We start from the raw sequence: 20744 nt of genomic DNA, 5'->3' as shown, positions 1-20744 counted from the left end.
TTAATTTTAAACTTTTTGTGCATTGGCATGTTGAGCTCCAAAAACTGTACAATGATGTTACTTGTTGCCTTGTTTTGAAAGTTGTACTTGACAACGTGTTGATAGTTTATCACCGTGCTTCATTAAAAGGCCACGATTTACACCAGTCTTTTTTTATTCCCAAAGAGTTATTATCACTGTAAATTTCTTTCTTGTGGCCTGTAATCAAATTGTCCATGGCCATATTTCAGCTCATTGTGTTCATTGTGTGTAATCCCTTTGAGAGACAGTAAAGGGCCCATTGAAGAGGCCCGTCCAAATTGGCCTTGTTCTGCAGCTCTTCAAATCAAGTCAAATCATTTTCAGTGAAACCCAATATGTGAGAGGGTTTTTATTCTCTCCCTCTCTCTTATGGGAACTGCTGTTGGGCCTGCAGCAGCACACTGACTGTCTGTCTGTAGGACAATTGGTTAAATGGAGTTAACTGTTTCTCTCCCCGAGGTATGTTCCTGCTTTGATCCTGCTGCGCCTGGCGCCTGTCTGCTCCCTCTCCCCCCTCTCCTCCCTCTACTCCCTCTCCCCCTCTCCCCCCCTCTCCCCCTCGGTGTGACAGTGATAGATCGCTGGGTAACCATACAAGCTCTCCACCACTGTAATTTAGAGCAACAGTACTTTCTCCTCTGCTTATTGTGAATATTACTGCTCGCACTCTTCGTCTGCTTCAAAGAAGACTTCAAGCTGGCTGTGTTTTTTGTTTGTTTGTAATTCTTCCACTGTTTTACAATGAATGACTAAATATCTGAATTTAAATAAAAAAATTAATTCAGTTTCTCTTAGAATGAAATTGCAGTGAAAAGTATTCAAGTTCTTAAGTAGGTTTTATTGTATTGTGATGATTTTCTGTAGAAATCTTCATGTGTTAATAGGAGTTTTCTTTAGAAATAATCATTTTGAAACAGCTAATGTTTTGTTTATCTGCCCATCTTCTAGATGTGGTGATAATTCACTGGGTACAGGGAACCTTTGACCTGTTGGTGGAGCTCGGCTAACCGAGGGTGACCCAATGCAGATTTGTTTGAAGACTTAATTTTGATTTTCAGAACAGCATTTTTCCCTCAAACCAAACATGTTGAGGCAGGCTTACTATATTTCAGTTTTTAAAACCTTTCTCTTTCATCAGCGTTGGCAGGGCTTACAGTTATCCTAAGCAAACTTTGGGGAGGGGTCCTGAATGCTGTGGGATAAACATTTATGAAACACACAGCAGGGGAACTGGTGGTGGTGAACGTGTATCGTCTTTAAAGGAGGCGAGAGGCCTGACTGGTGAAGCATAACAGAACATTATTCTGCGTTTGAGTGGATCTGCCAACACTGGTATGTCAAAATGTCAGTAAATGTAGATCACAAACATTCCAAGCTGACCTTCATAGTATCAAATGCTCAGTGTGGGTTGCATAGCTTCTTCTGCGAAACCATCGGCGCGTTATTTATTGTGTTTTAAACATACATACATATTTAAGTACTATGGTTATTGCAGTTGCGGTGGTATGATTAATATGAGTGTTACATCAATCACTGGAATAATGTTTGGCATCCAGGCTCACTTGGCTCTATCTCAGGTTTGCTCAGGCCCAATCATGCCAGCCAACCAACGAGGATGAGGAAGGCCTGAGGTCCTCCCAGTGACGAGCCTCCTTATCTGATCTGACGTTGAAGGGAATTGCAAAAACATGTCAGTCTCATCACTGTCAGCACCCGGTGTTACGTGAGCTCCTGCTTTCTGTTTGCATCCACAGGCAGATCTGGCCTGTTGACCAAATGTTAGAAAATAAAAAAATAAAAACTTTACATTTTCTCCCTTTAGTCACCTGCTTCAGGTGATGTTAGACTTCAGTTATCACTCAACATTTTGTCAGTGTGTCATAGAGTAGTAGAATATCAGGTGGGGGGGGGGGGGGGGGGGGGGGGGGGGGGGGGTGGGGGGTGGGGGGGGGGGGGGGTAAGAGGTGCCTTTTCCCAGTATGATGTCATCCATCCATCCACATCTACAATTATAATACAGTGTGAACCGCCACACTATTACATATAATTTATTTATTGTAATTTTTGACTGAATATATTTTAATAGAATAGGGTGTAGGGTAAAACTATTGACTAAGACACTTATTCACGTCATTGAATTTATTGTGAGTATAATGGAAAGAAAGTACAATAACAAGTTTCCGTGCTAACCTTAAGTGTAATAGTTGTATAGTTATATGTAAAACTATTTGAAAGCATCCAATTATTACAAAGAGGGTTTGGCTTATCATTGCTGTGACAAAACCCCTTTGATTCAGCTTGAGAAAAGGTAGGCCGAATCAACGTCAAACTGCATGTTTAAATGATAATTGATCCATGTGCACTTGTACATCACAATACAGTCTTAGATAATCTGTCTCGGGTATTATTTTGAAGACGTTTGTTTATTCTGCACAACTTACGAGGGCCTCACGTGGCAGATGAGGCTCGAAACCTTTGTAATTAACTGATGGGTTGCTGATTGGTTAAGTGCTTTTCATTTATCCTTTGTGTGTTAGCATGACTCGGCTGGCAGGAGCAAGTGTTGACAGGCCAGCAGCGAGTGGGTTATTATGCCTCTGTGTGTTTTGTATGTAGGATATTGGGTTTGGTGACAGGAAGGCGCGTCCCACATGGCGTCTGACAGAGATGAGCAGAGTGTTTGGCTGACGGGGCGACTCGGCGGTGAGTCTTGCCCGCAGTGCCAGGTGCTAACAGGTGAACACAGAGATATTGTTGCTGTATGGATGCAGTTTTGGAGAAATGGAGGACGGACAAAGGGAACCGGACACCCTCTCTGGACCCGGAGCGAGCCAGGGGTTAGACTGAGCTCAGTACTGGCGCTGACAGCAGAGGGGGGAACTCGGATGGCAGGCTGCACTCAGTGATGATAATGACGACGATTATGATGTTAGAGAATGACCCACTAAAAGAGGCCAGGGATGTCAAATTATGATCCTGCAGGCTCTTTATTGTCTGGTCACGATAGCAGATGTAGGCATCATTAGTATGAAGGTGGTGACAGCAGAGTAGCAGGAGTACATCGTAGTACTAATGGATAAGAAACCTGACACACACACAGTCTACAAAAACAAACAGTCAGAGGCATATTTCTCCCCCTGCAGTGTCCAAAGCTTAAAATACTGCAAAACTCAACTATACGCTACCAGAAACGTCTGGGGATAATGAGAGAAACATTTCAGAGAAGCACAGTGGGGCACAAAGGAGTGGCATGTCCTGTCAGTATTTATAGCCTTTTTGAGGTTCAGTAAATGGCAACTTTTACCACAAAATATGGCACAATACTTTCTTCACTCTCGTGTTCTTTCTTATCTGTCTTAATCATCCATTTCTTCCACAGTCCATCGATTTACATGGAATATGACAAATGTGTCCGTCACAGCATCAGTTTCTCACTGTTGGATAACAGCAGAGTGAGGTCAGACCGCAGCACAATGTCAGATGCTTTTGTGAACAACGAGTGGCGGTGTCCCTGTGGTAGATGAAAATGGCGTGAGGATTTGTGTCAAACCGCGGCAGCCGATTGACTGTTTTGCAAATTAGGTTAAACATTTCCCTACAATCTCCCACAATACCACTGCAGTGGTGGCAGCTGCACAGCAACATGCTGTGAGAATTTAAACTGTGTCAAATCGCACATCAGCACCTGTTGAGAGATGAATGACCTGCTGAGACATTCAGATGAAAAAACAAAACCAAACCCCCAAAAAACAATGCTCATTTCCTCAACGTGAACAGCCCCCAATTCAAATTGTGAAAGGAGGATGAATACATGGCATTTTTAAGATATAACAGAGGGGCAACCAAATTGCATTTTGATGCAAAGACAAAGTAATAATTTGTAGAAATTAAGTCCCCTCTCATATTTGTGTTTTCAAAGCCAGCTGCTAGTTAGTTTAGCTTGAATGTCACAGCTGAAAACACTACAAAGCTCTCAACATCTTCACCACAATATGTTGCTTTCATGAATCAACTTTTGCAGAGGAGCAACATTGATGGTGTTGATCTGTGAGCGTTAGGTTTGCCTGGTGAACTAATTTCAAACTTGCACTTCTTGTATTGAAACCTGTTTCTGCGCCTTCATGTTCATACAAAAACACTGAGATGACATATTGGTTTATCAGAACGTTTCTCAATGGAGGACTGCGTCCTGACTTGTAAACTACAGTTGATCCCAATCAATCCATATTTTGAACAAAAGGTCTGCAACGTGTAGATCTAGAGTCAAATGCAACATATCGCTGTTGGCTCCTTGCAGCTTTTACAAATTCAGTTTGAATTAACAGTTTAAAAAAAAAATCAGTTGCTTAGCATACAATCTTTTAAAAGAACAGTTTATTTGTGGTTTGAGGTAAACATGTTTTTAGAGTGCATGTAATAATTCATTTTAAATAGGATGCTGATTATTTGTCTACATTTTTTTCTCCTGATGTCTTTTGAAACAGGCCTCTGTTTATTCATCTGCTACTTCATTTCAAAAAAAATTTGTGACCGTTCTTTTTTTTATTTTTTTTTATTGGAGTCCAGTTTTAATTGATTATTTGTCTTTGGTTTTGCTTTTCATCAGTCTGATAATTTCGTCTGTCACAGTTAAAATGGGTAATAAAATGTCAGTGTTCTCAATGGTGGTTCTTTAATTTTCAAAAATGAAAGATAAACTGCAGCTTTGTTATAAATAGCAACACTATATGATGGAACTTTAAAAGCTGTGCTAGTTTTACTTTAAAGGTTAAATGAGCATTGCGACTCCTGACAGATTATGCTTTTGGTGTAAGAGCGGCAACAGTGAGTCTTTAGAGCATAAAGCTTGCAGACCGCTGACCTGGTGTGTAAGGTTCAGGCAGGTCTGTTTACAGAAAGTTAACTTAATCTTTCACCTTCAGCTGTTTTTCTCTTACATTAGAATAGATTTAGGTCTACAGAGAAAGAGAGTGGTAACCCAGAACAGTTGATTTGCATTCAAATGTTTTCTTATTCTGTGTTTACCTGCACAGCTGAGTCATACTAAACTATGTATTAATGTGCCTCCAGTAACATTGATGATTTTTCAGTGAACAGAAAATGTTTTGTTGAAGAACAAGTTGTTTTGTTTCTATTTGCAGCAGTGTGACTCTCAGAGGAGGCGTGACCCCCATTTCCTCTCTTACATATTTCATAGTAGCTTGTGACTCATTGGCTTCAAAACATTTTGTGGGCATGTTGATTATAGCAGTAAATTTTGGCATTATCATCTATCAGAGGATCTCATAATGTTGGCCACAGTGAAGCCGTAACTGGAACATATTTGGATTTCATGCCTTGCTTAGGGGCATTTCTGTGCTCGATCTTGATGGTGGGAATTGCCCCTTCCTCTCACTTCCCCTCTGTATGAGGTTGTGGTCACACACTTTTCCCCATAATGTTGAGAAGATGCACCACTCAGTTGTCCTTGAATGTCCCACAAACTAAAACAGATCCTATACAAAGATGTATATGGTGGAATTCAAATATATTAAATTAAATTGAATGTCTGTGATCTCAGTGCAGCGACGGCCTGAACAAATATGCTGAGTTGATTCTTCTGAGATTACAATAGCTTCCGCGTCGTCTCATGAAGCTCTGAAAGGGATGGGAGGGCACAGCAGAGGCCCCTGAATAAACAACCATTAAATTCTCCCTACGCCTGCGTGAGGGGGATTTCTCTGAGCAAGAGCTGCGCTTTACCCGAAAACACAACGCCAGACACAAACTGCATTAAATGTAGGGAGAGGGAAAAGTGTTTGGAAACGAGGATGTCCATTTCACCTTCACTACTTTTAAGATTGGTGCTTAGTTAAAGAGGCAGATTAGTGGACGCCGGGATAAAGGGAGGTAGATGGGTGAAGGGAGAGAAGAGTGGATGAAGTAGATGAAGGAGAAGATGAAAGCTTTGTTGTGCCGATGCTTAATGAGCTGGAAAACACAATTGAACTTCTCTGACTGTGGAAATTGCTGTGAGGGCATCGTAAATTAGCGCCAGTGTGGGAGCTAGCCTGCTGACAGAAAAGGGGCTTTGTGTGGTTGAAGGCTTCTTCACAGGCCCGCAGCCACTGATATCCTCGCAGTGGTGTCATAGCTGTATCACGACAAGGAGCTCAATGGTTGCTCTTCAACATTAACAAGTGTTTATCCGCACTTTTCTTCATCTGATTCCTCGTGTGAGCTTTCGTTGCTGCTCTACAGCCCACCTGTTGATCGGCACTTTGCAAATAATGTTACTCGCTTTTCATTCTGCTCACCTCTTGTCGTATGTGACTCGCTACCTGTGAATCATAACTCTGTAAACATCCAAGCCAGACAATGGACAGACAAAGACAGGGCGTAGTGGGTGAAGGAGATGGTAGGAGCGAAGAGGAGATGGTCTTAATTCTTCTCTGATATTTGGTGAACTCCAAAGGGTGACTCTTCATTCTGGCTTTGCGGGCTTGGCACATGCCTTCTGTTACTAAGTGGCTTCATATTGAAAAGCTCTGCAGCAGCTATTCTCTCTCCCACTGGGTGCCAGCCTCTCTGCCCTGGCAGCTGCTGGGCTTCAGAATAGACCCATAGTTTCCCCTCTGCAGGTGAGCTGCACAGCCAAAACAGGGCCCCTCAAAGGCCTTTTCAGAGCCTCAATAGGAAACTGACTTGGGGAAAGAGGAACGGGCACACAATGGCCGCCTTCTCTGGACACAGAGAAGATGGAGATGAGCTATTGGGGTGCTGCTTTAGTGTTGCTTATAACCATGTCGCGGAGAGGTGATGAGAGAAGAGAGGAGAGGATGAGTGTCCCCCCCCCTTTATTTTTTTTCAAAGTTTTTGAAGGCGTGGTTCTTTCCCCTCAGCGTTTTCTAGCTCTGCCCCTGCCAAGCAGAGATGTCCTGTCATCCCGCGTCTCCGCCGTAATTGCTGCAGCTTTTGAAACCTGATGAAACAAAATGTCTTTTCCAAGTCCTGGGGCGACGGAGGTGACACTCCTCTTCACACCTCCCCATCTCCCCCCTCCCTCCCCATCCAGTCGTGTCCCAGACCACTGGGACTCCCTTCTGCCTTGGCAAAGCTCGTCTCATGCAGACAGGAAAGAATGCACCTCCCTCTGCTCCCTCTTACCTCCTTTTCATAGTCTGCTTTTTAACTTTTATTAGTAACAGCTTTCACTGGCATAGGAGTTGGCAGCGGAGATGTGGGGTGAGCGAGGGGGTGAGAAATGGCGACACGGTTTGCAAGTCTGAGGACAAGACTAATAATGGACGAGGTTTGTAGAGTGAAAGCATGTTCAACCATGATCCCTGAAACTAAGATGAAGTCATTATTCTGCATTAGTTTTGATTGAAACAGGAACAGATTCTGTTCGTTCTGTTTTCTGTAGATAAAATTGAAACAAATTAGCACAAAGGGAGATCTTTGAATGTTGCTTTATTTTGCTGTTTACTTTCCCCCCCAATCAATATCTCAATACGTTTTTTTTTTAAGATCTAAAACTGCCGTTTGCATCGAAGGTAAGGTAATATCTGGATAATCACTGCTGATTAAAAGCTCAGCGATGTAGATATTAATGCGAAAATAAAACCACTTTGCTGCAAAATATCTTGTGATTAAGGTTACATGCTTTTGCACAAGTCATATGGAGTGTTGTAAATAACCAAGCAGTCAAGGAACTTCCTAAGAATAAATGGGAAAGGTGAGTTTCACTATCTTATAAAGTGCATCATCTAAAATGATTTCAAAATCATGTTAAGTTAATAATCAGTAGCTTGAGGTAAAATTCCTATTGAGTACTTTGGTATAACTCTCATCAATGTTAGTAAAGGTTATCCTTATTCTAATTTTGCACATAGCACCAGCTCCCTCTCTCAAATTACAGAAATATTCACGTGCCATACTCTTCTGTTATTGTTTACATTTCATTTCTAAACACACCATGGTCTGGGAGATCGTGAAGCCTTTAGCTGTCTCACATAATTACGTTAAGTAAGAAGATGCTATCAGTCCCTGTCTCATTTTTCCACTCTTTTTATTCTCCTGCCCTGCTTCCTTCTCCTCCTCCTCTAATCAGTTCCACTTTGTTATTGCTGGCCTCAGGCTGTTTGCCTCTTTGCTAAACTGCTTTCACAAGCAGGAGACCAAAGGCTGCTCAAATATCTATCAGACCCTTTAAATACCGTCTCAGACCTCCAGTCACTGCGTGACTGACCTCATGCCGGTTGTTGCCACCATAATGGAATCAATGCTGATCTGACTTTCTTCACACCTTCCTAAGCCTGGAATCGATTTCTCTTCAGAAGTTAGCCAGCCCCGTTTGAAAGGTTCAGTGGTGAATAGAGGCTCTCATGGCAGCAGTGAGATGAAGAGGCCAGAGACAAACAGTGACCGCAGCCCCGGAGGACGTGAAACACTATGAAATCCAGGACAGACAGTTCAACAGAAGTTCTGAAGACAGACACACTCATGAATGCACCACGCTCCGTGTAGTATTTGCTCTGAGGTTTTGAGAAAAAAAAAGAAGCATTTCCTGCCGCCAGACCAGCTGGGAGTGATTTTGTGACATTAGTGAAATCCCATTTGGGCGAGCATCTTTCCTCGGGGAGAGGTTCACAGGGCTCTGGAAACCAACGTTGTAACAGTAACCCTCTGTCGTGAGATTCAATTTGTGTTTGCTTATTTGGAGAGGACACAGAGTGCAACATTATTGCGTTAGATCCAAATTGAACCTTTTCCCTTTCCATATTTTTCTTGTTTGTGTGAATTGTTGTTGAGGTACTCAGTCGGTGTGACTGTATGTGCCACATAAATAAAAGAGATGCTAATTCCTGTGGTACAAACAATACATTGAGCACAATTGTGTTTTTTTCAATTCTATCTCAATGAAATGGAACATAGAAATCATCAAAACCACAACATCCTCACTCAAAACACAACCAGGTCATCTTTTCTTTCTTTCTCTCTTGAACACTTTCTTCTTTGTTCTTTACTGGAACAAAGAATAACGTGTGGTGATTTTGCATACGGAAGTCATGGAATGCACAGAGAGAACATGCAAACTGAAGGATATTCTCTAGATTATTGTCACAGATGATAACACAGATGATAGTCTGGTGAATAACTCCTCATTGAGTTCATTTTGGTAAAACATAATGAAATCAGAGGTCCTATTGAACATAAATTAGTCACAGCAGCAAGTGGCAGAAAGTGCTCACACGTCACTGATGGTAACAACTTTCCCTTTCATGCTGCGTCTTTCTTTACTCTGCTGTCGTCTGTGTTCGGCAGGTATGTAATTATGGTTTGAAAAGGTTGGAGCCAGACTTTCCAGGGGCACAGCGTGGGAACAAAAGCGGGGTCTGGGAGCTGAGGTCAGGGAGCACAGACAGTCGCTCCTAACCAACCGCAGAAATAAACATCGGAGGGACAGTCATCATCGCTGAATGAAAATCTGCCTTGTGGAGCGGATTCAGAGGTATGACTCACATCCTCTCACTGTGACGAGGATAGTTTACGTGGCAGCGATTCTTTGTCATGAACTTAGATCATTACAATAGCTGCAGTTTATGAAAGAGGCCTTACTTGTTGCAAGGCCACTTAAATCCAATTACAGTATGTAATCACGACACTGTAGTAAATGAATGTGAAAATAGAAAAATACATGCTTCAAGTCAAGAATTAATTGAGGGTTTCCATGAAGTAGAACTTTTAAAGGAAAAAGTTAATTAATTTTATGCCAACAAATATGGCATTCTACTTTTTATATCCTAGAATATTGACAACATTTATCTTTGGGAGGCATCTAAGCTTACTTAGAATTTAATTTAAATAAATGCAAATATTGGAGAATATTGGTCTCCTTTAGAAAACATTACGAAGTAGAGTTTGTATTGATCAAGCCCTAGCACAGTGAAATCAATATGTGCTGAAAAATCTAGGAAATTCAACCACAACTCCATTATTGTTCTCAGCCTCCTGTAGCAAAGCTTTTGTTTGGAATATATGACTGTTTATATTTTACTTTACATTTGAAATCCTCTTTAATTTTTAAGCAAATCTTTCTAAAGCTCGATCCTCAAAGTGATTTCAACATGAAGTTTACCACTAAACTTTTAATGTCTAATAAGTGAAATAAGTGATACATTATGCCATAAATAACAGTAATAACATAGAATTCTTCTGCTGCGCCCCTCAAGCTGATTAGGATCTTAATAAATAGCTTACAAACTTCAAGGAAGAAGATAATCAAGAGAAGAACTTAACCAAGAGGACGCGTTAAACCTCATATTACTAGTGACGGTTGAAAATGTCATACCAACTCTCTTTACAAACAGAAAGAATGATCTGAGCCAACAAAGGTGAGATGAAGATAGAAATGCCCTAACCTATTGCAAAAGGTTGGTTGGGAAGCTGTGTGGAAGACAAAAAAAATAAACCGATTATTTTAGGTGAATACGCCAGGGTTGCTCATTCTTTGTCAACAGGGAGTCATTGATCACCATTTGACTGAGCAACAAAGAAATCTTTTGTTATTTGAAATATGAATATTCACAAATATGAGGGATAACGCACATTCACTTTCTTTGACACGACATTTTCTCACAGGGTGAACTTGTTATTTATTTTAAAGGGATGTTTAAACTGACCATATCTGTGTAAAATCCTGTCCGAATTGAAAAAAAAAATAAAATAAAAAAAACCTAAATGCAGAGAGCGTAGAGAGCCCCATCCGCCGACATAGCTGTTCAGAGCTGGCACATGTTTCTTTAATAAGGATGAAAGCGCAGCACTCTTGTAACCGGATCTTTGTGTAGCAGGCAGCTTTCCATCAAGGAACAGCAGGATCCTCTTTTTAACCCAGGAGCGTCAGGACAGATGGGACTGTGACACGCAAACTCGGAGAGATGCACAAATTCACATTGCGACAGACGGGTGGAACGTGCCGCGAATGTTGAGAAGTGGAAGCAGCAGAGTGAGCATCTACAACACCTGTATGCTCTGCTAACACCTGTATTAACATCCAACACCTGTGTTCACTGCCCGGCCACTGCTCGTTGACATGACAGCACCTCTGAGGACTGGAGTTCCTTCATCTGATGACCCTGTGATAAATTCGGGGTCTGGAGGTCAGAGGTCAAAGGTTAGGGATACTCCAGCTGGCAGCTAGGGCTGCTGTGGACTCCAGTGAGGAGGCATTCAGTGACTGGGGCCGGAGGGGCAATGTTGTCTCTCACTCTCTGTGCCATTGTGTTTTGTTCTTTGTGTTTGATGTACTCCACCCTGCCGAGGCCTTCCTTTAAAAAAGACAGAGAGCACTGCGTTACTCCCAAGTTATTAAAATAGTACGAAGATTATAATGCACCGATTACAGATTTGATGAGGAAAAACATCCAGCCTATGTTGGTTCATACATAGTTAAAGAAAAGAGACTTTGTGTTCCATCAAAATAAGTATTTTATATAGTTCTTAAAATGTTTCTGTTAATTATGGCAGAAACACAAAGTGATTTTTAAAAAATGGTTATTGTTTCATCCATTTATTCTAATATAGTTGTGAGTTTGAAAAAATGGAGCATAATTCATCTAAACAAATATAAAAAACACGTTTATAAAATGAGATGAAGGCTGAACAGCAGTGCAGCGGTTGGCACTGGCAGCTCACACTGAGAACGTCCCAGATCAAGTCCAGGATGGGGATTGGCCCCCAGGGCCCTGCATCATTTACAATCAAGGTCATTAAAATAAATACAGATTAAGACAGCTACTGAGACTCCATGCCAGTAGTGAAGTTCCTGCAGTTACTCAGTTACTCCAAAAGAGAGCAGAGCCTCCAATTACTGCCATGAGCCACATGTGCCAAGTGTTGGCATGAAGTGTGTTTCATTTAACATAGTTTTCCAAAACATTAGTTCTCCTCGAGTGGAAAATCTATTTAATGAGAAGCGTACAAAACACAGTAAATAGCCATTAAATTTTAACAGCTCCCACATGTTTACTGAGTTTATGAGGGGTGTGATTGAGGGAGGAGAAGGGCACACTGCATGTTTGTGTGCGAGAAAGTCAGGGACCACCTGAGGTTCCCCCTCCTCACTATTTTATGTGTATAATGTATTATTTCCACGGCTGGCACAGTGTCACCCAAAGTAGACAGCAGAGCTAATGGTCATCTTTCATGTCGGTACTCAGATCAGCTTTTCAGATGAGCGTCCCCGGACGAAAAAGGTCAACAATATTCCTGCGTGTCTCCTCCGAAACAAAGAGCTTCCCTCTCATCTGTCGCCACTTACATAACGGAGCATTTGGTCTGTCTCCTGTGGACCTGTGCAGATCCTGGTCCATCTCCTCCCGACTGCCTCGGCTGTTTGTCAGCACTATTGTCGCTCAAAAACGGTCTGTTCAGGCTGTGGAGTCAGGTGGTGAGGTGGCTCTGGGCACCAGACTGACTGGCTCATCAGTCGCCTGATTTCAGCTTCCTAAAAATCCCACCTGTTCACCGGGGAGAAGTCTTATCAAACAAGGCAGCATTGAAAAAGTGCCTGCAAGCAACTGTTGAGCAGATGGGTCACTAATTCTTTCTGTGGCAGCACCAAGAGCCCGACAGCTCCCTGGTTTACCAGACCGTCGTCACTATACTTCATTTTCGCCTCTTCTCCTCCACGGAGGTCCCTCCCAAAGCCCTGTAATTCGTGCAGTAAACTCCATCGTTAGATGTCTGATGTGTATTTAATGGATGTTGGTGAGGCATCAATTAAGGTAATTGTAGATCATTGAGTTAATTTTAGTTATTTTGAAAACCCCAGCTTTCCTAAATGTTGTGAGTGTGAAGGGATATGACGGAAGACTGTGTGTAAAGACAGAGAAGCGGTTAGCCTCAAATACAGCTCTGCGCTCCGGGACAACCTTTATGGGATTTACTGATTGTAATGACGGTGATGATGAGGTTGTGGCGCTGATGATTGTTTTAGTGTGTGGGAGTGACTCCTGTGTTCCATTTCATTTCAAACAGCGAGGTATTAAGTGTTGAGGTTTAATGTGGAGTCTGACGTCTCCGACTGATTGTCACCCGTTAAATATCATGTTCTCCATTTGTTTCTGTACCAGAGGAGACACCTTGATGAAGATGGCATTTCAAGTCAAGTAGAAACAAGACAGAGCAGTAATGAACTGTTTGAGATTGCCAAATTTTCTCTCTTAGTTTTGTGACAAAGAAGTATGAATTCATCCAGAATGTCTCCGTTAATGATCTTTTAATTTGTTTATGTACTTCTTTTACATTTATTTCACAAAATCTAGTTTGAACTACTTGACCTCAAGATTTTCAATAAGAACAAGTGAAATCTGAAATTTCTCTCCGTATGTATTTTGACAAAGGTCTGTCACTTCATTGGTCGAAATATCTCAGCAGCTTCCATGCATATTTTCTCAAACTCCCCCTGGTGCGCTGGCTGTCATGTTGATGATCTCTCACCAGCCATAGGTTAGCTGCCAGAGGTCAACCTGCAGGTCAGACTGGACTACCTGGCAGGCAGTTCAGCATCCTTCATCGATAGTGTCTGACTGCTCAATGCACACATATGTGACTACGTGTTACTGCGAGCAGTGTGTGATGGAAACATTGCCTTTGATGGAAACATCCATGATCATTTGATACTTGGAAATGGGACATTTTGTCAAATGTTCATTGTTAGTGGTTTCCTTCGGAAATTGCTGCAAGCTGCAACATTTGAAGCAGATTTTTTTGTTGTTTTGTTTTTACCAAGAATCGGGGTGGACAAATCAGTAGTTATTAGTATATATAAATAGTTACAGACACCCAACATATTTTTAGCTCACATCTTGTGTTTTTGTGTGTGTGTGTGTGTGTGTGTGTCTGTGTATGTGTGCTTTTCTCACCATTTATTGGCAACAGCGATCAAAACTTCCATTCATTCTGGTCTTTATTTTTCTCTTTCTATTTTCTAAAAAAGGCTTGTCTTTCCCATCGTGAGACATGTGCGCTCGTGCATCATGCCAGCTATTATAGCCAGATACAAGTACATCGTGATGAGAAAAGAGAACTATAGTTAAACTTACAGTAGTGCACTTGGCAGATCAAACCGTGTGACAGCTTCTAAAGCTGTCAAAGCAAAATCTGAACACATCACTGAATATCCTCACATTACAGTAACAGCTTTATAGAACATCTTTAAAAACTAAATGGATATATGCATTGTTCTATGAGGGTTTTATTTTTAAATAAAAAAAATTGCTTTTCTTTAAGGCCAGAAACAAATATGTATTAAAACATGTAAGAAATTCATATTTTAGGTATCTTATCAAAACTCAGATGAGAAAATCAACATGTGCTTTACATTGGGTCAAACTCCTGTTGCTTCCTAATAACAAGATCACAAGTAAATATAAGACAGTGGTTTCAGTTAACACTCATGTATGCCATTTGTTGAGGATCTGCTGCTCATCCCATAAATCCGTCTTACAAATACAGCACCAGCTTTAAAGAAAATAAAGAGGTTTTCCTTCTGTCGAAGATTAAACGCAAAGAAGCATTGTTAATGAACAGATAATTCACCAAATGTCCTCACTTCTCTTGTGTAATTTAGACGAAACCAGGCAAGCTTTCCTTTTACTCAGGCTTCCTGTAACTTTATATCAACACATAAACATTATAACCCTTTTTTTTTTTTCTTTTTCTTAGAATGTAAGGAAATATATAAGTGTAACAAACGTTTCGGACTAAAGAGTAAAAAAGTCGTTGTTTTATTGACAGTATTTTGCAGACAGTTTCAAACATGTCTGGCATTTGTTTGGTGAGCGAGACCCTTTTAGGTAGAAGCAGCAGACCACTTGCTGACCCGGAACTGGGGCTCGAGGAGGGTAATGTAGGACGTGTACATATGGATCTGATAGAGCGGGCAGATAAGCAGCAGACGTCGTGGAGCCATCTCCATGGAGCAGGAAGTGTGTGTTGTGTCACGGTGCTCCAGCTCTGTTGTCCAGTGTACTGAATCCTGCTGTCATTACACTTTATTAACTCACATGTTCACCTAATGACTCGCTCTCGGAGGGCTGAACTGTGAAGGAGGAGAAGTGAGATTTCACTGCAATACTGGCAGCTGTGGTTTGAACGGAGGGACTCCTCGACGCTGAAATGAAATCAAACTCCTCTATCTGCATTCATGTTGTTGTATACGAGTCAAATTAGTTTATGACTGCGTGTTTCAATTTACAGATGTTTAATGTTATTCCAGAGTTCACCCATCGGAAACTGTGCTTCATAATTGAGTTGTAATTCAAAGAACTTAGTCTGTTCATTAAACACAGAGGTGTTTTATTCCGCAGCAGTTCTACAGCGTGATAGGATCTTGGCATGAACTTAAATTAGAGCTGACACACTCACAGTTGATTCAGTAAGTGCGGCCTCTGGCACCAAGATCACACACTCATCATCTGCCTCCAATATGTCCTCCCAACAGTGGATGTGTATGTGGAGGGTAATTAGTCATTTTCAATGATTGAAGCTGAACACAGTAGGACTCATTCTGCATCTGAAAAAACTCTCGTGTAAGTGAGCCAAGCCGAGGGAGCACGGGTGTGCATCGATCCCTCGTGGTACTGGAGAGTTTTGTGCATACATGCACGACTTGGTAGTTATTTGTAGACACACCTTCTTTTCTTCTGAATAAGCTACTTGACTAGCTGCTGAGACCGAGAGCGACGCCGACTACATGCAGAGCTGATACACGTGTGTGTGTAAAAAGATAACTCTGATAATACTTTGTAAATCTGAAGTAGGTTTTCGTGTAAGATCTGAGCTCAAGTGGTACGCTTACACTGAATCTTCCATTAAAATATATCGATATATTTATGTGATGCTGGATTCTGGGATGTAATCCTAAGTATTGTTAAAAACAACCTTATTGTCGTCAGAAGGTGTTTTATCAAATATCAGAGGATGACCAACATCAATACAAAAAACACCAGATTAAATGTTTATTCGGGCAGCATTTTTAAACTTTTTTATTCAGAACCACCAACATCCTCCTCATGATGATAACACTACAGAAATATCTTTACAATAGCAGGGCTGAATGGTGGCGTAGTAGTTAGCCATGCAGTGATGATATTCCTGATTTAAATATGATCAAACATAAATATTTGAGATTATTTAAAAGGACAATTTGAAGTGATGGAGAAATCTAGGTTTGACTTAAGTTTTTGCAGTCCAAACAAACATAACTTAGATATTAGCAAAGTGATGTACATGAATGATTATTAAAACATAGAGCTAAAAACAATTTGATGGTCCTATATTATCAGTAAAAATCAAAGACACAATAAAACAGTCATATTAGTGTTCATTGCATTTTGTTTTCCTCAGCTGCAAAGTGTGATTTAACAACATACTGCGGTAGTAATAATATACTGGATGTACTATAAACTTAGTTTGAACTTTAATCTCACACTGAGGACATAAAAGAAACAATCACAGGATCAGCTTGTCTTTAACCTGCACTTAAAGAGGAGAATAAGATTGATAGATTAGGAGTCATATAAAGAACTACATGCACCTGTACTGAGAGGGTTCAAAGGTCAAGATAATATAAAAGGTTCATTGGTGGAACTTTGCTCCTTTGTTTCCACAGCAGTTAAGCTGGCGAAGGTTTTCTATTATAAAACGTTGAGCCGACAACAGAAGGGAACACCATGTTCAGGTACGAACGCTACAATAGTTTTTTTTTAAATTGTCCTAACCTGCTTTTAATCCTAAACCCTTTATGGATTTCATGTTTCAGGTATTTGCACAATGACTTGTGTATTTTTTATTGAACCTCAAGTCTTTTCTACTTGCAGAATTTCTCTGATAGTTTGTGTTTTGCTGACACTTGATGTCACTGCAAAGCCTTGGGTATGTGCTCTGCTTCTTTTTGTTCAGAATATCGTAGCTTTTACTCTTTCAATTCATTCAGTGTGTATGTCTGGACACTTCTTTGAATTTGGATTGGTGGTTATGTAATATCAGTTTTTTCTTTGCAGAGTAAACTCATAGAGGAAGCCTTGCAGGAAACCATAGTGTACGTTGTTTATTAAACTAGAACTAAAATAATTCATTTTGTTAGACTTGAGAAATGCATGTTGACAACTTAATATACTTATTTCAGATCCTTAGATGACAAAGGAAAGATGTCGTGGGTAGAGGAAGTCGAGCCCCCAGAGGACATGGATGAGATTCAGTATATCATTGACCCCAGAATGAAGATTTGGAATGGAATGACTGACGGCGGCAAACAGCCGCCAGTGCCTGAAGAGGACTTAGATGAGCTGTACCATCCATCATTTATTGATCTCGAAGACCAAAGGGAGGGTTTCCACCCCGTCGCTGACACCAAGGAAGAACCACTCCAGGGAGAAAACGCCATCCAGTTCAGTGAGGAACCAGTGCAGGATAAAGACGACGAACACCACCCTGATTTCAGTGAAGTGGCGTTTGATAAACCTGAGCAGGACTTGGACGAAGTCTACCGCAGAGCAAAGGAGCAGCTGGATGGATACCTGGGCCCACTGGTGGCTGAATACAGGCGTGATGCCGAGGCCCGCCATGTGCTCTTTGAGACAGATGAGGTTGAGCTTTATCAGCCTGCACAGGACGGTTATGAGGCCGAGGGTCCGAGTATGGGCAGAGTTCACCTTCAACCTGAGGAGGACCTGGACGACCTGTATCACAAAGACCTGCCCGTCCTTCAACGCGACGACGTTTTTCCAAAAGCTGCTGCTCCCGTCGAATATCCATCTCAGAGGAGGTACACAGAGCCAGAGGACGATCTGGATGACCTCCACCATCAGTAACTCTTCTACAAATCAGCTCTTTATCGTTTCAGATGCACTTCTGACACAGTCAAGCTTCAATTTGTCCAGAAAATTAACTGATTTGATTAAACTTGAGTTGATGAAACAATCAATGCTGCACTGTCATAAAATTTATTGATGTTTTTGTTGTTATTATTATTATTAAAGTAAAATTTAAATGTATAAAATTACACAAATGCCAGCTCACATATACTGCAAGTAAACTCCGAGTATTTATGCAACCAGCTATTGTAAAAAACAAAACAAAAAACAACAACATTTTGATTCAAACTGAAAACACTGCATTATATTGGTGACAGAAATATTGACATGAACAATTTCATATGAGGCATGAAGGATTAATCTAAAGAACTCATGATGGTCTGGGAGTTGATCACTGCAGCTGCTCAGCAGGAATGACGCCTTTCTTCAGTATCAGGTTCCCGTACAGAGCCGTTTCCCTGAGGACACACAGGAAAATGTTTGGGTTTTCAAAGTCCAGTTGAAAATGATTATTTGCAGATTATAAAAATGGTCATTTCTTATTAAATCCAGGTTGAAGTTGATGTATTGTCATTTAGATTTCGATTATCTGACATATGCAGCCAAGTAGCCTGATGACCAGACAGGGCGTCAGTATTTGATGACCCTCTGCCTTCCGGGCCTATTTCTTTTTTCGGTACATAGGTTTTTTTGGAACTCTGCAGGGAAGTTGTTCAAAACATCTCGAGCTTGATGAAATCAATCTGGAGACAGACATTCTGTTGGCATGTGTTGCACGGTTGGTGTTGGTGTCTTCCTTTGCAGACAAAAATTAAAAGTCCATAAGATGCATTCTTGCTTGTGTTAGTTGATGGACAAGGTGCTTTATCAAAAGTCTTCCTTTTTTCTTCAATTAAGAGTTTAAAAAACAAACAACAAGACACCCACCCTGTTGCTACGACGGCATAGGCCTTCTTGGCTCGTTCATAGAACGCAAACCTTTCCACCATCTCTAGAGGGGTCTGAACAGAAATAAACAAACATGGGTTTACTGTGTTTTACACATTGTGTGCAGCGTTCAGGGGCTGTCTCTCACCTCCGACCCAGCCTGACTAATGAGCAGCGTGTAGGTGCCCCACACAGGAACAGCCAAACATCTCTCTTTGTCGCTGTCGACCAGATCCATAACAGCAGCCTGAGGGAACACAACGCAAACTTGACAAGGTTTCAGAGATGAGACAGAGTGACAAAAATCCATTTGCTCTTGTACCGGAGAGGGGACGTAGGTATCCAGGGGCAACAGTTTCAAAATGGCCTCCAGAAGGCGTGGGATTCCCAAACCTTCAGAATAAAACTGTTTCATCAGCTTACTGCAAGTAAGGTCATTATCAGAGGTGGAAGAAGTTCTGAAAACGTTATATTGCTCTTTTTTTCCCCCTCAATTCCAAGGAAGCATGTTGTTCATTAAAAAATATTCAAGTTAAAGTACAAAGTATTCTTCTCGAAATTTGTTTCAAAAACAAACGTTGATAAAAAGCAGATTTCTTTTTATCTGTGAGCAGAATAAACATATAAAGGCTCCTGGGCTGCAGATGAAAATGGGGGTACTCAGTAGCTATGCAGGAGTTTGTAAATTATACTCAAGTATGAGGGACATTACATAGTTTACTATAATAATGAGAATCAAAGTAGAAGTACCCCAAAATATTACCTCATTGTACCAAACTGAGCATTTGTAATCCATTACTTCCACTCCCGGCCTTTACCTACCGTCGGCTCTGATCTCTTTCGGGCCACAGGCACAGATTGAAGACGCTGGGAAGTTTGCATCAGCGAGGACTAAAATATAAAGACAAATACAGATAATAGCGTGACTGAATGAACTCAGTGCAGCAGCTGCAGGTCTATGAGTCACTCTTTGTATTGTGTTGCCATGGATGTAGATGAGTGTCACAGGTTGTGTGTGTGAAGGTAAATATATAGATGATAGATACCCAGTTCATCCCCGTGGCCCATTTTAGCGAGAGCGTAAAGCAGCTCGGGGGATAAAACCGAGGGGATTCCCTTCAGCACGACCATGACAGACACCCGGAACACAAACACACAAAGACTACCGGAGCGAACCAAGAGCATTCACTGCACACCACTCACCACTTCGTTTACTGTGTCACCGTGTGTGTGTGTGTGTTCCACTAAAAACGGCCTCTTAACCCCAAAAAAACCATCCCATCTGAGAAGGAGGCCGTGTTTGTTTGGAACTGCGGTCTCTCATGTGGGGAATAAAGACCGATTTCATATTGATTCATGTCTCTCTCTGCCAACCACCCGCTTTCCCTGGTTTCACAGTGGAATCGGCTCATTGTGACCCATATCAACCACTTTGAATCAGTAATGCATACTCTGGTCAGAACCCGGAAAAATATAAATAAATAAATAAATAAATAAATAAATAAATAAATAAATAAATAAATAAATAAATAAATAAATAAATAAATAAATAAATAAATAAATAAATAAATAACAAGAATGGATCATTTCTTTTCAGCAAACCATCCATCAAATGTATCAGATAGGCGTCTGATTTACACAGCTATTGAAGAATGTGGAGTATTTTAGCAAGTTCACCCTCAAACAGGGACCATAATGTTGGGATCCGGAAACTTACTGAGATGTATATAATTTCACAGATAAAGACAAGGACAAATTTTTTTTATTGTTTTATGCATTCATGAGTAATTGGGAGATGGGAAAATTCCCATATTCAATTGGGAAAATATCAGTAAATGGGGAGTTTCACACTGGAAAAGTTATGTATTTGGAGTACTACACAGGTCTGAGATCAGTTAACATTGCAGTGGTTTTGGTGAAAGTTAAAACATG

At 41.1% G+C, this 20744-nt stretch overlaps 2 protein-coding genes across 2 annotated transcripts; one reads left to right on the top strand and one right to left on the bottom strand.

Annotated features, from left to right (window-relative positions):
- Positions 1–383: 383 nt before the first annotated feature.
- On the top strand, positions 384–17993 carry LOC308121152 (uncharacterized protein). Its single transcript, XM_080482251.1, has 6 exons — positions 384–480; positions 9328–9514; positions 16682–16750; positions 16890–16944; positions 17073–17110; positions 17198–17993. Exons 3-6 carry the CDS (start codon positions 16743–16745, stop codon positions 17880–17882), a joined length of 786 nt encoding a protein of 261 aa, XP_080338377.1. The 5' UTR covers positions 384–480; positions 9328–9514; positions 16682–16742; the 3' UTR covers positions 17883–17993.
- fuom (fucose mutarotase) lies at positions 17987–19975 on the bottom strand. Its single transcript, XM_080482252.1, has 6 exons — positions 19859–19975; positions 19635–19703; positions 19135–19205; positions 18961–19059; positions 18813–18886; positions 17987–18343 (listed from the first exon to the last, which is right to left on the bottom strand). The coding sequence occupies exons 1-6, from the start codon at positions 19941–19943 to the stop codon at positions 18277–18279; spliced, it is 465 nt and encodes a 154-aa protein (XP_080338378.1). The 5' UTR covers positions 19944–19975; the 3' UTR covers positions 17987–18276.
- Between the last annotated feature and the right edge of the window lie 769 nt (positions 19976–20744).

This window comes from Lipophrys pholis (assembly GCF_963383615.2).
Source record: "Lipophrys pholis genome assembly, chromosome: 15".
NCBI classification, from domain to species: domain Eukaryota; kingdom Metazoa; phylum Chordata; class Actinopteri; order Blenniiformes; family Blenniidae; genus Lipophrys; species Lipophrys pholis.
The sequence above is the reverse complement of the archived record's forward strand: the minus strand, read 5'-3'. Positions and strand labels throughout refer to the sequence as shown.

What these genes read in the sequence shown, in the direction of transcription:
- LOC308121152 (XM_080482251.1), top strand. An exon ending in ATGTCACTGCAAAGCCTTGG is followed by an intron (nt 16,945 to 17,072) that starts GTATGTGCTCTG and finishes TTTTCTTTGCAG; the next exon opens with AGTAAACTCATAGAGGAAGC. An exon ending in GCCTTGCAGGAAACCATAGT is followed by an intron (nt 17,111 to 17,197) that starts GTACGTTGTTTA and finishes TACTTATTTCAG; the next exon opens with ATCCTTAGATGACAAAGGAA.
- fuom (XM_080482252.1), bottom strand. Translation starts at nt 19,943, where the DNA reads ATGGTCGTGCTGAAGGGAATCCCCTCGGTTTTATCCCCCGAGCTGCTT. An exon ending in ATACCTACGTCCCCTCTCCG is followed by an intron (nt 19,060 to 19,134) that starts GTACAAGAGCAA and finishes GTGTTCCCTCAG; the next exon opens with GCTGCTGTTATGGATCTGGT. An exon ending in TTAGTCAGGCTGGGTCGGAG is followed by an intron (nt 18,887 to 18,960) that starts GTGAGAGACAGC and finishes ATTTCTGTTCAG; the next exon opens with ACCCCTCTAGAGATGGTGGA.